Source organism: Erpetoichthys calabaricus, chromosome 7, assembly GCF_900747795.2.
Source record: "Erpetoichthys calabaricus chromosome 7, fErpCal1.3, whole genome shotgun sequence".
In the NCBI taxonomy this organism is placed as follows: domain Eukaryota; kingdom Metazoa; phylum Chordata; class Cladistia; order Polypteriformes; family Polypteridae; genus Erpetoichthys; species Erpetoichthys calabaricus.
In genome coordinates, this window is record NC_041400.2 from 152,828,432 (window position 1) to 152,846,025 (window position 17,594).

The 17,594-nt window shown below is 35.5% G+C and overlaps 1 protein-coding gene across 6 annotated transcripts in view; it reads right to left on the reverse strand.

The window, feature by feature from the left end:
* Positions 1-17,594, reverse strand: part of slc4a4a (solute carrier family 4 member 4a) — a 285,556-nt gene that overhangs the window by 28,544 nt on the left and 239,418 nt on the right. For all 6 annotated transcript variants that reach the window (XM_051929546.1, XM_028805563.2, XM_051929545.1 and 3 more), the window contains 4 exons: positions 14,467-14,652; positions 9,268-9,381; positions 4,683-4,844; positions 466-644 (listed from right to left, as the gene is read on the reverse strand). In XM_051929546.1, the coding sequence (XP_051785506.1) occupies positions 466-644; positions 4,683-4,844; positions 9,268-9,381; positions 14,467-14,652 (641 nt within the window). The remainder of the gene's footprint in view (positions 1-465; positions 645-4,682; positions 4,845-9,267; positions 9,382-14,466; positions 14,653-17,594) is intronic.

The window sequence follows — 17,594 nt, forward strand, 5'->3', positions numbered from 1 at the left end:
AACATTTCTCCACAAGAGTTTGGATTTACAAATTTAATGTCAGGTTACGATATTTAATATAAAAACATAGGTTTAATGGTATTAAAAATATTTAATTGGATTCTGTTTGATTTTATTCCACTTATTTGTCCAAAGAACCATACTATAAATATATAACAAAATTTAAAACACTGAAACATTATACAATATATAAAATACACACACGCACACATACAGTATATATATATATTATTATATATATATATGGTTTTAAGTCTAAATTCCAACAATATGACTATTATAGTTCATATTTAAATTGAGCATGAGAGGTTATATTTAGGCACCAAGAATAGAACACATTTTCAGATTTCAAATATGTTCACATTTTAAGTTAAATACAATTATAAGATTTAATTCCTATGATGGTCATGCCAGAAAGTATTTAACACTTTTTTCAAAGTTAACACTGCATCCACTTTTACTTACCGTACACCTAAAAACTTAGGTTGCTCCCCTGGAGCAGATGTCTCGGTTTCCATTTTCAAGCTGTCAATGTGTGCAATAGAGATGACAGTAGCAGCAACATACCACGGCAAAGCCATGAAGGAACACACAACCATAAGAACAGCCACCCAAAACAAATCCAAATGGTAGCCAGCACTTTTCTGTAAAATAATAAAGCAGCACTTACTACTACTACAAAACTTATTATTAATTGTCCTCTTAAAAAACAGATTTATGCTTTGGAATGACTCTTTGATTTTTTACGCAAACGTATTTAATATTGACCAATATAGTGTATGACTTCACATCTCTTTGGTTAATTTTTTGCATTAAAATAAAATATTATTTAGCATCAAGAGGCTTAATGCATGGCATTTATATCAATAAATATAATTTAACACTTTGTTACCTTGAAATTAAAAAGCATAATAATAAGAATTTGGATGGACAGATTAAACAAAAAACTGCTTCAAGATAACAGTAATATACATTACTTATCTGTCACAAAGTTAATATTGTTCTGTTCTGTAAAATTATCCCTTATGCTGAAAGTGACACTGCGAGGATCAGGCTGTGTCACTGAGCCAGAAGAAAAGGATTAGTGGAGAGTGTACTAAAACAGTCATTTAGGCTGTATGCTGAGCTTTACACCGTCAAAACCTGAATAGAGTATTTTTCCACATGACATTTAAGGAAGAAATGAGAAGTTATAGTATTTAATTAAGGAAGGTAAGAACTGAGAAATCCTGAGAAGATTATGACTTGCGTTAAATAATCTCTCACTGCAAACCCTTGTGATAGATAAAGCGATAGGAGTGATATGCTGTAAAACTATAGCAAAAAAGCTAAATGTTCACTTCCTGATGTCGAAGTCTGTCACTCTGATGAAGCTGTAATTTAGTAGGTTTACAGTGTAATAAAATTAAAGCTACACACATCATAGTGGCAAAAGAAAAGAAAGCAGTGTCTAATAGAAAAAAAGAAACCTTCTCTATAGGGTCAACAAAATGCATGAGACAGAGCTGTGTGTTTTGCACAGCTTCACAGTACGATTCAGTTATTTAGACTAGAGGCCTCTAAGCAGCAAGCCAGCCTTATATCTTACACATAAACAAAACAGCAAAAATATTCACTTCTAATATATCAATTATTTGACTTATACACCCGGCAATGTCCTGTCCATAGCTAGTTCCTCACCTACTGTATGTCTCATGCTGCAGAGGTAGGCTTCAACAGCCTACAATCGTAGAATTGCACTAAATGGGTTTGACTAAATACATGAATGGACTTTTGAATCCTAGTATAGTAAATCCAGTATCTACGTTAGTTGTACTAAATCATTTATGTAAAATTGCCTGAATGGTATAATGTAAACACCATTTAATATTATTACGACTTATGAATTAGGAATAGTTAAATGGTGCCAAACAGAATGTGTTACTATACACATTCTGTCAAATGGTTTGTGAGATGGGAAACTAAATTGCTCCTGTAGATATTAACAAAAGCAGAAATTGCTAAAAGCCAGTATTACAGAACATCATACAACTTGAGGATATACTCAGGCCAAACTAGCTCACAAACCAAACACATTTCACCAAATGTGTTTAATGCATTTGCCATTTTATACAAGAAGAAATATTTCTGACATTTGTGACATTTGTCATGCTTACACAAATGATCAGAGCATAGGATTATATATTTAGAAATGGCTCCAATTTCTATTAGGTTTATAAAATTTCATTAGAAAAAGTATGATTCTGAACAATTAAGCATGCACGAATGCCATGTTCCATAATGAATTCATCAAGATCCCCAGCACATCAGAGAGCTATGAAATTGAATAACCCAAAATGCAGTGGTCTTTCATATATATTGACACATTGAAACAGTTAGCTTAGTCCCATCATGCTTACTTAAAAACATTAATACATTGTTGTCAACTTCTAAAGTAGCTTTGAAGAGTGCCTTAGACAGAAAAAAATATTTTTTTTGTTATTTAAAAGAGAATATAATATCCTTTTCCCACTATGATGGGTGGATTAGGATTCATCTAATTAGGCAAGAAGGCAACAGGACAGCAGCCTAAGAAAGGAAGCTACAACAAATTTTTCTCTTAAAAATGTAATCCTGTGCAGTAACACTCCAAATACTGCTACAAGAGGAGACTGCGATTACAATACTGCCTAATGGGTAGGCAAAGATTTATTTTCCAGGTATGCTCTGCATGTTAGACACTGTTTATGGTATGCTCGAATATTTTCTTATCTTTGCTCTCTTGCATTAGCCTTTTTGATGGATGCTAAATACTTTGATTGATGATGGCATCATTTTCTTGTATTATTTTAGTCTTTATGGAGAACTAACTTTTTTTGTCCAGTTTTCAGTAAGACACTTACAGTAACAAGAGTAAGTGTATAAAAGATGGTGTAACTATTTGTTTTGTGGAACTCGGTTACAGAGAAAAATAGAAGAATTTAAAAACACTGTTAAACCGCTTTTATAAAGAGTCTGAGGACTAAGACATGCTGAAAAAACATACTGTAAGCCTACCAAAGAAGGTACCTTGGTCAACAAATGTTAACTTTGTTTCAATGGAAAGCTGCTGTCTGGTCACCTCATTTGATTGAACACATAGGGAGAAACTGCACTGGCACAGCTATTTACTGAGTGTCCATAAGGTTGTGTGAATCACTTGCCTTCATAAGATACTGTGAAGTACTTGTTCCAAAGTAAAAAATGCCCAATGCTGCCAAAGTAAACAGTCTGCTCTTTGAAGAGATGGACACTGCTACCAGGCGAGTTACACACACTCTATGAATAGATGGCTGGAAGAAATACGGCCTCACAGAGTGTGTTATGGGCATATCTACAGGTTTGTAAAATTCCTTAGCTATGCAGGCACAACATGCTTTTATTAATCTTTATTGCATAGTGATTTTTAAAGCAAAAATGAAAACTAAACTGAATTGATTTTCTCAAAGTAACATAAAGTCATCAAAAAAAAACTAATAGAAATGGTCAAAAGTTTGCAAAACTAAACTGAAAAATGGGTGAAAATTGCATAGAAATAAAAAGGAATTAAAAGTAATGGAGCTAAAGTTACCTTGAAACAAACTGCTTTGATGTGCTGACAGGTTGTTAACTTTGACACAGCACCTACTGTGTCTTACAAATTCTTAGTTGAATTGTTATGACTGTTCAAGTAAAACACATCCGTATCATTAAGAATGATTATGAGATTGTATGCCACTCAGTTAATGTGGCAAATTTCATTTTGACAAGGCGGTGCTACACTAACAGTGAAAGGCAGAGGGTTGAATACTTAAAGTTTGCCTTATTTGCAAATAATGTGAATTTTCATGATTTTCAAAAACATCATGGAATGAACAGAAAAAAATTATCTAAATAAAACTAGAAATAGCAATTTGCTTGGGTCGCCTACTATACCTCTTTATCCTAAAAGCGGATATAATTTGCGCTTAAAATGCACTTTGTTTTCATTTTGCCAAATTCAGTGGGATTTAAACTAATGCAAAAAGTGTTACACAGTATTGCACTGGATATGTGCAGGTCACAACTTACAACAACTCATAGGCTAAAAAAAGACACCTAATTAATACAATCTCTTAAAATTCTTCTCCTCATTCCTCTAAGAGTGCGTGAAGTTTCCATCTTCATTACATCATTACAATAAATACTTATTTGGTATAAAACACAAATGGGTAGTTTTTTTAAAACAGTATATTTCTGGTTTGAACAAGGTATGTCAGCTATTAAACAATTGTAAGCATGGTTTCAAAGCCAAATCTGTGACAAAGAAGCAATTCTTCTAACCAAGAGCACCTTATATTATAAGAATTGTCTCTGGAATACGTCATGAGTTTTAAAATGTATATGACATGATCATTTAGCAGCATTCTCTATTTATTTTAATAAATTGCCAAAGTAAACTGGTTTTAAAGTTGCCAGCAGAAAAGTTAAACAAACAACCTGCAGTGTTATACCACAGTTTAAGGATTTTAAACTGCTTTTAAAATTGTATATGTAATAAAATATGGCCATAATGAGCAATGAATAGAAAAAAGTAAACAGATGCTTCCAAGTGTATGTCAAGCCAGCATGTAGGGGTACGTTTAATGAAGTGTACAGCATCATTATGTGCTACCATCATGTTTCCTAATGTACAGGAGACCCACCTTGAGCTTGTGTTCCTTCCTGTTGACAATGACAGCAGTAATCTGTTGGTCCATAAAGATGAGAATGGTAACAAGCAGTGCAGGGAGAGCAGCTGCCAAATATACCCACCAGGGATTTCCTCCAAATGGAGGCACAAACCATCCTCTGTTGGGACTTGTTGGCTGCAATGAACACATACAAAAATAAAAAAAACAATTACTCCATAAATCATTTTATGATGAAACCTTTAAAACATTTAGAAACAATATTTTATAAATTGAAATGCCAGTGAATTTGTTGCAAAAGATCAATGCTTTCATTTAAAGAAATTTAAGGCAACATTAAAAACGCCTCTTCATTCATAATGATTGTCAACTTTCCTTGGTTTTCAAAAGCTGGTCATCAAGCATTTTTGGCAAAGAGAGAATGTTAATGATAATATTAAACCTGGAATACTTTGTATATTCTGTGACTACTGCTGTTTTTTAATTAATGATTTCATTCATTTTCTGGATCTGTTTATTCCAATATAGGCTTGAAAGTGGGCAGAGAATAATCTGATTCAAGGCAAGAAAAAACCCAGGTGAAAAAAAAAGTTCCACATATTCATGCTGAGACAATTTAGAGTAACTAGCTGAAAATGGTAACCTGTCTCTGGACTGTAGTAGGATACAGTAATCCTGCATGAAGCTCACGCAGAAACCTGGGGATCATGCAGGTGTAGCAAAGAATCACATGATTGAAATACATAAATCAAAAGCAAGGGTAGGATTAACATTTTGTCAAACAGAAATTGAAAAACTGGTGCATTTAACAGTCAGTTAAGACCTCAGCTCACCTAAACAGGGGGAAAAAATCACTGTAGGAAGAGGGTTTTGACTTCAAAACAGTATTCCATAGATTGGGAATAATCCTGCTGCAAACTGAATGTTGTACTAAAATAATGAAAATCTTGGAACACAAGTCCTGGCTAAGTAAGACATTGTTAATATCAGCTCCTTTTTCAGTGGGCCTCTCTTTGAAATGTATCCTTTACATCTTATCTGATTGATACTAGACCACGTAACATTGCAGGGACATCTTTCAGAGGCACATGGTATACACCAAAGTTCAAACAAAGGAACACAACTCAAGGATGAGTAATATTGATGCACAGAACCTTGCACCAATGGTCAACCAAAAGGATGGGCTTATAAGCGTCCAAGAAACCAATAGCAAGACCACTTTTCCTCCCTTTAAAAACCCTGGTAAGACACAGATTGTTGCTTTCCTCTGTCAGCTCACTGTTCAACCATAACTTCTGCTGTATAGTAAAGAACCCAGTGCTTAGGGAGTGTGGCTGTAACAAAGTTGTAGTAATTCCTTCTACTCCAAAGGTTAACTGGGGTAGAACTGAAAAAATGAAAGACTGTCTGTAACAGGAGTTATACGAGGGGTGCCATTAGTGTAAACTTGCTAAATATTGCAAGTACCTGAGCAGAGGAAGACTGTATATGTATAAGCCATGCTTCATCTTGCTAATGATTGGGGCTGACTGATCACCAGCCAGCCCAGAAAGCATAATTTTGCTAGCAACAAGAGGACCGACACAATGTGTTTGAACCTTGAAGAGAAACTGCAGTACCCCTTTTGACAAGAAGGGGCAACTAAGGAAAAGAAGAAGGTGCACTGCTAATTAAAGAAAGTGCACTGAAGATTCTTCCATATGTCTGGAAAAAGCCAACCAGGAAAGGAACAAAACATTAATAACCTTAAATCATAATTACACTTACTTTGATTCCAAGAACTATTAACTGTAATTTAATAGATAGGACAAATGCAGCTATAATTTTAAGTTATTGGTGTCACTATAACTGAAAGGTAATAACCTTGTGAAGGATAAGTTCTGGCTATGATAAATTTCTCATCTTAAATCAAATAAGAAAGTGCAGAGCAGCATGTGACACACACAACTACACACACACAGAAACTTGTTGTGGGGAGGTAAGCCAATGCAGTGGGAAAATGAATGCAATAGTGCAGACGCCAGAAGCTTAATAATTAGCTGAAGGAATTATCTATCTTGAACACATAATTTGAAAGATCAAAATTCATAGGTTATGTGTCTTTTTCTACAGGAGAGCAAAAGTTTAACTAAGCTTCATAATTTTATGTTTTGTGTTGTCTGTAATTGTCTTTTGTCTATATAAATATATCTAGTCTGTATATATAAAATCCTAAGCCTAAAAGTGCAACGATTTTGTGCAAGAACTTTATGTGACTTTTTATGTCAGGCTTATTTTAAAACCTATTATATATGTTTGGCATCATTCTTTTCAGAGTTTATCGAACTTTAATGTGATGTTGTTAGATTTTCAGATTCTTATTCTGTTTTTAAATTATAAGCTAAAATATCAAGAAAGTCATCATTTTTAATATCAAGAAAGTCGTGGTTTTTATTTTTGCTTGAGTAAACTTTCACAGAAACAAACTATTAAAAAAAAAATTATCTATTCATAACACCAATGTTTGTATTTAAGTGATTTAGTTAGCTGAAGGTCGGGGTGCTGAAGGCTCCAGGGAGTTGCCCCCCTAGTATATAACGTGTGTGTGTACTGTATATGAATTGTACAGATCTCTTCATAATTCTAGCATCCCAACTGGGAAGTGAAACAAAGATCCCTTACTCAACATACATTTAACTTGGGGGAGGGGGCATCTTGTTAATTAATTAATTAATTAATTAATTAATTGCCAATGGTAAAATTGGTAACTGATTAACTAGGTGATCATACACCCCTTATTATTTTATTTAATTGTATTGCTTTTTAAAAAGTATGGATTTTTGACTATTTCTAATAACATCCACAAAACAAAGATAAGAAAAAAGTACAAAGACCAGGAGAAACCTTACAGAAACAGGTTAGCTATTGAAACTTTTGTCTTGATTAATCCAATTAATCAGTACTCTGCTTACCAGTTATATAACATTGCTGACTTTCTTAGAAAAGTAAAACATGGAGTACTGGCATTTTCAATTCGACTAATAGAGAAACAAATATCCCAATTTGACCAATAAGACATAAACTTTCTAAACTTTGTAGGAGCAAAAACACCACATCCCTGCTGAATTTCTGAGAACTACCCAATCGCAACTGTTGCATGTAGGAGCAGCGCACTGGTTTGATGCCGTTGCTTTGGAGTTCCAGGTTTGAATACTAACCTGGGTCCTGCCTGTTTAATATTTATGTTCTTCCTGTGTCTTCAGATGTTATACTCTAAGTACTCCAGTTTTCCTCGTACATCAAAAAGACGTTCATGTTAAGCAGCTCTGAATTGGCTTAGCACGAGTAAGTGTACGTGTAAGTACGCCCTTTAATGGATTGGTGCCCCATCCATAGTTGGTTCTACATTCCCTCTGAGGATGTGTTCACTAGCTGCTGAGATTTAATTGGAAATGTATTGATAAACATTTATATATACCTGTAGGAAAATAATTGACCACGTATGTAAGCTTTTTTGCAGCAAAACTAAGATTTCTCAGCTTTAATACTATATTAAATTTTAAAGTAAATTATTGGATATTTGACTCCATAGTCATCACTATTACTTCTAAAGTGACTGATCATGCAGTATAGGTTATAGATATCAGAACATAAGTTCATAGTCAAGTGTAATGTTAAGCAGTACAATGTCAAAAATTTGGGTGAAAGGAATAAATATAGTGTATTCATCAAATAGATCGGTCTTGAAACTAAATTCTAAGAGAGTAAAAACTCGTAGGGCTGGACTAAGCCAGACATAAACCACACATATACATACAGCAGACACATTCCCTTATTCACCCATGGTACTCTCACTCACTCACCCATTTTATGCACATCATACTCACTTTAAGTCAATCCAAAGCTGTCAAATTTATATCTATGCAAAATAAGGAAATATCAAGCACATGTTGCACTGAATTCAATCCATTATTATTACTGGCATGGCATGGAGCATAAGGAAAAAGTGGCCTGCATGCTGCTAATTGATAATCCTTGGTATATATTGTGATGTGTAAAGCAATGGACACCAGTTCAAGTCAGCAAAGAAAAATAAATCACTCACAAAAATCATATAACAAAAGAAACAAATGGTTAGATAAATGTTTAGGCTACTTCAATCATTCATATTCTGCACTTGCCTTTCCAGTAGTATCACAGGAAGTAGAAGCCTACCCATATGACATTAGACACAGGTCTAAGGGCAAGTTGCACGTCAGCCCATCAAAGTACACTCACACAAACACAGGACGAGCTTATTGTCACTAATTAACCAAGCATTCATATCTTTGGTATGCAGGTGGAAGCTAAAATACCTGAAGAAAACCTGTGCAGAAACAGGAAGAACTGCATTTGGGGAAAGTAACAGTAAAAAGGCACAGTACACAGATAGTGTACTGTCTACTGCCTGCAAAATTCACCTGTTCTAAACTTACCTTATCTTAATATTAATATTGCATACCCTGCAGCACCAATTCTACAAATACAGGTCACATAATCACAATCAGAACAACTTTTATTATGTTTTGAGGGACCTTTTCATATATTATAATAATAGAAATGTTAAAAGATGAGTTCACACCTTGAATTCACTTGGCACAATAAGCTTTGGTGTATCCACTCCAACCAAAGCATCCACACCACAGAATATCAGGATGGCTAAGATAATAGCAAAATCACTGATGAGTTTTCTGACCTGCAATTATAAAACAACAATCTTAGTTTTTACCTATACAAACATACTTCTCTTATTAAGATTGGAAGATTTTCTCTTTACTGAGAAAGATAAGACATAATAATTAAGTTTATTTAACTATGGTATACTTTATCATGATGAAAAACTAAATAACTTGTGTACTCATTAATGTGCTTTAATAAATATGGAAAATTCTGATTGAAAAAATTACTAAGATACCAGTTACCATTAACAAGCTACAAGTAGATATTGTATTTTATTAAAAAATGAGAGCTATTTTTTAGGTTTTATTGATCACTGCAAGATAAAAAAATTCTTGGCAATTTATGCCATACATCTTAAGATGTGTGATGCTAATTAGAAGTGCCACCATAAGGGTTTAACAAAATACAATCAGTAGTGTTTGTATTCTTCTTCTTAACAACTACTCAAAAATTTTGTCTATATAAATAATTGTATTTTAAAATGCTGTTTTTCACGCATTTAGTTTTGTTTTTATAGAATTAAACAAAAGAAACAACAAACTTAAAGCAGAAGTGTGCTAAACTATATTCGAAAATAAAAAAAAAATTAAATGCAAAGTGAGTAACAGATCTATGCAGCTCTTGCTCATTAAACCTTCTACTTTACAAAAACTTGGAAATCTTGGGCGAGTTTAAAGCATAGATATCCACTCTAACATTACAGCACTTGAAATATATTCAATTTGTTTCACTCATTCATTTGCCATCCCGGTTTATGTTGTGAAGGGAATGATGTCTATGCCTGCAGCATCAGGCACAGCAGAGACACCAGCTCTGGGCTGGGTGTCTGTCCATCACAGTGCTAGCTAGTCTTGCATGCTCCCTACATTCACCATACATTTGTAATGTCAAGTATTTTTATCATTCCTAACATATTGTTAAGAATTTGCATGTTTAATCACTTTTCCTTTCCAATTAAGTTCTTATTTAAGTTTCTATCTGTAGTCCTTGTTATCTGTTTTTCTGATTTTAGCTCCAGTTGTAGCACCCGTTTGGAATCAACTGCTGTAACTGTATAGTAAAATGCACATCAGGTGCACATATTGCACAGTTATGTTTTTGAAAAGTGATGTAAGCATTGATTTATTAGAAGACCGGTGCCTGCACTATAATTAATAAATAAATAAATAAATACAGGTTTCAACAAACACTTGAAATACAGCAGCTACAACTAAGCCTTCAATAACTGGTGCACTTCTAGGACACAGCTTTACCATGTTTTCCCAAACTTTGAAATTTCTTCCTTAAGTGTAAGACATATTCTCTGCCTTAGTTTTGAGATGTGTCAAAAGTTTCAGTGTGTGCACTTGCCCTATTCACCTACCCAGAGTGTTGTTTTAACATTAGTACTTGCAGGGCACTGGGGAGCCACAGAGTACTAAAGATGGAGTGCTGTAGCAGGTATCAGGCTGAAAGACCTCTGATTATTTTTTTAAGTGAACAATGCCATTGCAAAAAGTTACATACAAATACAAAGGGATTTTAATGTAATCTGTACAGGTTTTGGCATGATTATTGATTTTAAATGTGCTCCTACATCAGTGCCAGGTAATCATGATCCTGGAGTGACATTGCAGTTATAGGTTTCCATTCTAATATAAATTTCTGCTGTTACCTGTAATGGTTCTAATGGCTGGCCTCATTATTCAGTGTGCAGTATGTGGAAAGCAGCCCGGACACAGACAGGTAGACATGTTTAAATCACCCACAACACGTTTATTATGTTATTATTATTATTATTACGTATGTGAATTTCCCCTTGGGATTAATTAAGTATCTATCCATCTATCTATCTAATACAGTATTCACACGGTGCACACACAATCCCAAAACTCCCTCAAAGTCCAGGCCTCTTGCTAATGCCTCTTTCTCTGGTCCGCCTCCCGAGCTCTGTCGCTCTTCCTCCCAACTCCAGCCATCGAATGGAGGGAGGCGGCGCCTTTTATACACACCCGGATGTGCTCCAGGTGCCTCCCGATTAGCTTCCGTCGGCACTCCCCAGTGTGGCGGAAGTACCGGCTGCATACCCGGAAGCACTCCGGGTGTCCCTGGTCTTCTTCCCCCCAGCACTTCCGGGTGTGGCGGAAGTGCTGAGGGCCGGTGCTCCTCAGGCATTGGGGCGCCCCCTGGCAGTGAACAACGGCTCCTATAGGGTTGAGCTTCCAAGCTCAGTTCCCGTGGTCCCCAAAGCAACCAGTGTGGTCACCCCTTCATGGTCTGGAGGAGGCTGGAGGAGTACCACCCCCAGCCACTTGCCACAAGTACTACAGTACTACAAATATTATGACATAATAAAGCTGAATATTAAATGGTACTAAATGCTTTGCTCTAAATAAAATTGTGTTGAACTAAGGAAAATAAAATTTTGACATGTCAGAACTAAAACAGAGTCTGTGTGTTTAATTAAATATTACACTCCATTAACTGGCTTCTAGAAACTGCTTGATTATCTGTATTCCATATTTAGGAAACAAGGCTCACCTTTAGGCAAGGCAAGATTAAATGTCTGTAAGTGGTTTGCATAGTGTATGGTCTTTATAGTTCCAAAGTACTGTACATGTTGCTCAAAATTATTGAGTAAGTTCAGTTCAACCCATCTTTTTTAAGATGTATTTTAATATCAAAAACATTTACAAAAAACATTATTAACATTATCAAAAACATGACAAAAACATCTGCAACTCACTCTGTGACCCCCAGCAAACCTGTCTGTGCTCTGACTGATAAAAAACAGACATGTACACCATTGTACGTATGGGCCCTTGGTATGGTGTTTGCTACAGGAAGACACCATACAAAATGAAGGAAATGTTATTTGTTTATTTCATTTTAACACACTGTAACAGATTATTGATCACCATATCAGCCCCTTTTTAGTGAAATAGACTGTTTAATTTAATTTACTACTAATAACTAATAGCTCTTCTTCCTGTCTATAGAACTTTTTCAGATTAAAAAGCAGGCTTCATTCATCTGTCAACTGGAAATTTTAAGAAACATTTTTTGCATTATAATCACAAGCTACACATATAATTGGGAACTTCTCTTACAGTAGATATTTCTCTTTGATATTCATTATAACATAATATTTTATGCATGCATAAAAAGTAGCTCACTGAACAAAGTAATATTTAGTTATTGATTTGTGTTATTTCTCGGCGATATGGCTGTCTTTCACAAGGCACAAATCTTCAATCTAATAATTATTTGGCTACATTTTAACCTTTTGATTGTTTAAAGCCATGCAGTTTTATTTTTTTGGACAGTTAACTACTCAGCTCATAACCTTTAAAAGTTTGGAAAGAAAAGAGGGCTGCCATTACATATACAAATATCGTTAGCATTTTACTCTGTTCATCTAAAAGCATAGTGCTCGAATTTCTTTTGGCATGTTTCTATCAGTTTCTGCCTTAACATGCAGATTTTAATTATTTCATTGCAAGCCCAGAAACAAAATGCTGTGTGTCTATAGGCCACAGCCTAAGACAGAGTTCACACTACTGAAGTAAGAAGGTCCTTCTTCTTCTTTTCTTTCGTCGGCATCTTTTCATGTTAAAAATGATTAAGTCAGTACTTGTACTTAGTACATTTTCTTTAATTTTTCACTTAAGCTGGCACTTAAGTCTTCAATCTGCCTCAAGAATGATTTAAGATATGAAGAGGTAGGGGAAGTGATGGCGCAGGTGGTAGGGATGAGAACGGCGCCCGTTCGCATGCGCTGCATGGCTGCCCTGCTGGCTGCTGCCGAGAGTTGATTCTACAATAAAATAAAATAAAACTAAAAAGAGAAATAACCTTGGAGGTCAATCATTGCCCCGAAAGTGGATAGTAGACGTCACATGGTATATGTGTACCAAATTTTAGGTCAATGGGTCAAACGGTTTGCGAGCTACAGGTGATTTAAAATCCTGGACACACAAATGGACAGCCACGGTAGCGTATTATATATAAAGATGTTTAGTAACACATATAAATCCTGAAGTATATTGGATTCATAAAACTAAAGCTCACTTACAAGAACAAGTAGCTTTACATTGCCAGATACAATTTCTAACATTCTGTTATTTTTTAACATGGATCTCATATTCCTTCACTAGGTTATTCAGGGTCACTGTATATTCATGATGTTTAATTTCTGTGATGTAACATCAGTATTCATCTCATTCCATTAAAACTAATCTTCGAAAAAGTTCTAAAAAAGTATACTTGATTAGGAAACTTGATCATCAGCACTGTACACTTATCTTTAACACATTAAATTATTAAATGTTATCAGGGAATATATCCATTTTACTGTTCAGTAAGGTCATGTCTTTTTGCTTACCAAAGACAATGGCTAAACTCTGCAGCACATTCTATGTATTCTTTATTCTGTTAGTTTAACAGTGACAATCATTTTGATAGACTATCACATTTAGCAAAATAGAAAGGTCAGAAAGACAGAATACAGAAAATAAGTCACCACTGTCAACCCGCAGCTGTTCTGCTGACAGACTGATGAAAACTAAAGCATATCACGCCAGACATAATGAATGGCACAACTTGAAAGAGCACTAAACATGTTTTAAAGTATTAATGATGCTTTAAAAATTCATAATGTGATTAAAGACTGCAAGATGGCAATTAATAGTGGAATATGTTAATTCATGAAATTGAACTCTAAACCATCAGCACTTCTGAAAATTAGAGAACATTTCCATAAAAGTCTAATTTCCTGTTGACATCTACCTGAATGGCAATTTAGTCAGAATTAGTATTTAGTACTGCGGTGGGTTGGCACCCTGCCCGGGATTGGTTCCTGCCTTGTGCCCTGTGTTGGCTGGGATTGGCTCCAACAGACCCCCGTGACCCTGTGTTCGGATTCAGCGGGTTGGATAATGGATGGATGGATGGATAGTATTTAGTAGGTAACATAAAAATACCTACTGACAAAGTTACTGGATCTCAATACAAGTTATTTTAGATACAGCCTCTTTTAAAAGTACAGTAATACCAATTACATTTCACAGTGTTCCATTACTATGAAAAATGCTGAGCGTTGCTGCATAAAGGTACTACTTACAGTAGTAGGGAAAAATGGACTGGTTTTGAACTTCTTTAGGCCCATGGAACATGCGTAAGTACCAAAGAAGAGAATACAGGACATCAGGGTTATATCTGGAACATAACTGCAGGAGGTTCCCTGTAGATGACCTCCATATTTCAAGCATTCCTTCTTTGATAAAGAAGACCAAGTTGCATTAAAGGGCTGCAAAAAAAAAAAAACATAAAAAGTTTGAAAATCAATCAAACCAAAACACTCAATATGATTTACACAAGAAACTGTATGAACCTTGATATTCATTAAAAAGGTATATAAAGTTGATATCACGAGTATGCACACCTTCATTGGAAGTTTAGGTTTTCGTGGTATAAGGTTGAAATTAACAATTTTTCTCCTTTAAGGAGATCTTATAAAAAGAACAACATAAATGCAATGTTCTGATAGAAAAGAAAAGTTAGGAAAAAACAGTTAAAAATAAACATTTTACATGCATTTACTGCCAACAAAGCAATCTTAAGATGTAATAATGCAGGGCAGTAATTGGTCACTCCATGCATATTAAAAACTTCTGTGTGTCCTTCACAAGTCAGCGCTGTGAGAGAGACTGGTAAAATGGAAGACATTTCACAGAAAAAAGTGCAACCAATCTCAAATAGATTTTGAAAGAAGACACATTTGGTCTTTCAAAACCAACAACTCAAACCCTAACAAACACAATACTACTGTCAAGTGTGGTGGGACAGCATCATGATCTGGGTCTGCCTCTCTTCACTAGGGGCAAGGGATTTTCTCTGGATAATAAAGAAAATGAATATCTCCAAATGTCAAGATATTTTGGTGTAAATTCTGCTACTTTCCAGTATAAATCTGAAGAAGAAGATTTTTTGCCTTTCAGCACAACAACAAAACAAAGATCAATATACTGAAGCAGCTTGATAAGATCCTGCATATCAAACCTAGAGAAAATTTGTGGACTCATTAAATGAAGGCTATGCATTAGAGAGCACTTCAAAATTTCACTGAGGCAGAGCTCTTTTGCAAAAAATAAAAGGTTAAAACTGCAAAACTGAGATGTGCTAAATTTCTAGAGATCAAACCAAACACACTTATCACTGGAATCCGTTGCTGCACCCACCACACGATGAAACAGCTCAGGAACCTGGTGGGCAACCCCCGAGGCAGAAACGCGGTCCAATTCCTCCCTCTGGTAATGACCATCTATCTGCCGCAGCCAGGTGTTATGTGGGCATCCACTTGGCCTGGTCCAGCCACTCGGGTCCTCAACAATGAGGATCCTGTGAACTGGATCATCCTTGGGGAATCATGCCACATGGCTGTAATGCCGTAACTGACGCTCCCTCAGAATGCAGGTAATGTGCCTCATTTGGGACTCTGTGAACAACCGCTCATTCGACACAAAATCAAACCAGCGGTACCCAAGGGTTCTCAGAAGACAGATAGCACCAAAGGAGCCTGACGTTAAACTGCATCCGGCCCTGCAAGTGGTCCTCCAACTTGCAGGGTAATCATTGGGGGTTGGTGGCAGGATTGGCACTCCAGCCACCGTAAAAAAAAACTTCACGCAGCTCTGAAACAACAGACAGAACTCCTTACTGCTCTCTGGGGGAGTAGCTCTGCCGCAGCCACCCATAGGAAGGCTGCTCAAATTATGAAGAGGATAGGGGAAAGCACTCAGGAGCACTATCCCCAGAAGAGACAAAACCGTGGAAGAGCCAATGGGGTCAGGCCTGTTGGGGATCAGAACGTGCGCCCGTTAGGACTCGAGTCCTAATTTGAAGTGGCCCATCTGGGTAGGTGCATGGAACGTCTCATCTCATCTTAAAGAAGGTTTGAGCAAAAATGTTAAAAACAGAGACCATTAGGTTTTTCTGCAGTGAGTCTTATAAAACATTAATAGTAAACCAAAACGTTTCAATAGGTATGGCACATTTATTTTTAGTAAAAAAAAAAAAGTAAAAATACTGTTATGTTTAATACACTGCATTCTAACTCAAAACAACATAAATGTTGACATTAGCTACTGTATATTCCCAAGCAAATTAGACACTTTTCACACTACAGGGCAGGCTTTTCCCCTAATACAATTTCAAATATTCATATCACAGTTGACAATTACATAAACACACTTAAATAGCAATCTGAGTGCAGCAGTTAAGAGCTTATTCATCTATTACTTTGGTAGAAATCACTGAGAATGGCCAGAAGCATGATACTTGAACATTCAGAAAACTGCTTTTGTTTCATTCAAAAATTTTGGTCAAGCACATTACACTGAATGAAATAAGATATCTAGTGTGCAAGTTACAAGTACTATTGAACCAGTTTTTCCAGTTTACTTTATGGTCTAGTGCTTTAATGTCACTTGTCTTATTAGTTTGTTTGCCTCTATTAACTTAATATAAGAATCCTTTCTAAGGTTCTCATATTTTTCCATAGCTATATATTTAGGTTCATTTAATGAAAATCTCAGCCAAACATGAAAATACCAAGGATAAGGTATTTCACAAATTAATAAAATATCCATCCATATATTTGCTAGTTTATTTGAGTTTAGGGTCATAAGAGGTATAAAAAATATGTGTTTACTTATTTCTTAATAATTGAAAAAATAAATTTATATGTATTTAACATGTTTCATTTACTCTATGCTTGTTACTGTTGTAAAATCATATACATTTTTGTCACACAGCAGCAAATGCATTATACTAGTCTCTTGTATGACCTAAGCAACAGAAATGATATGTGCACCAAATACAATTCATTCTCACCTGAACTGAAAGTCAAAGTAAGAGTGATCTTCTTCTCATTAAGGTTTTATGTAAACTCACATTTTCTCATGGGAGCTTTATGGAATTTTGTAGGCATAGCTCATCCTCCAGAAAACAACTGACATCACCTGTGGGTGGTTTAGTTGGGGGGGGGGGGTAGTTGTGTCATGGGAAACTAAGCCTCTCTCTCTCTCTTTCTCTCTGTTGTTGTTATCACCCTTTGCAACCCAAAAAGCATATACGATATATCCACACCTCTGGGCTTTTAAACCACTCAGGTCTTAAACAGCAATTATCTCATTGTCTCCTTACAAATAACCAAGGTACTGCATTACAGACAGAGGACGCTATGTAAAA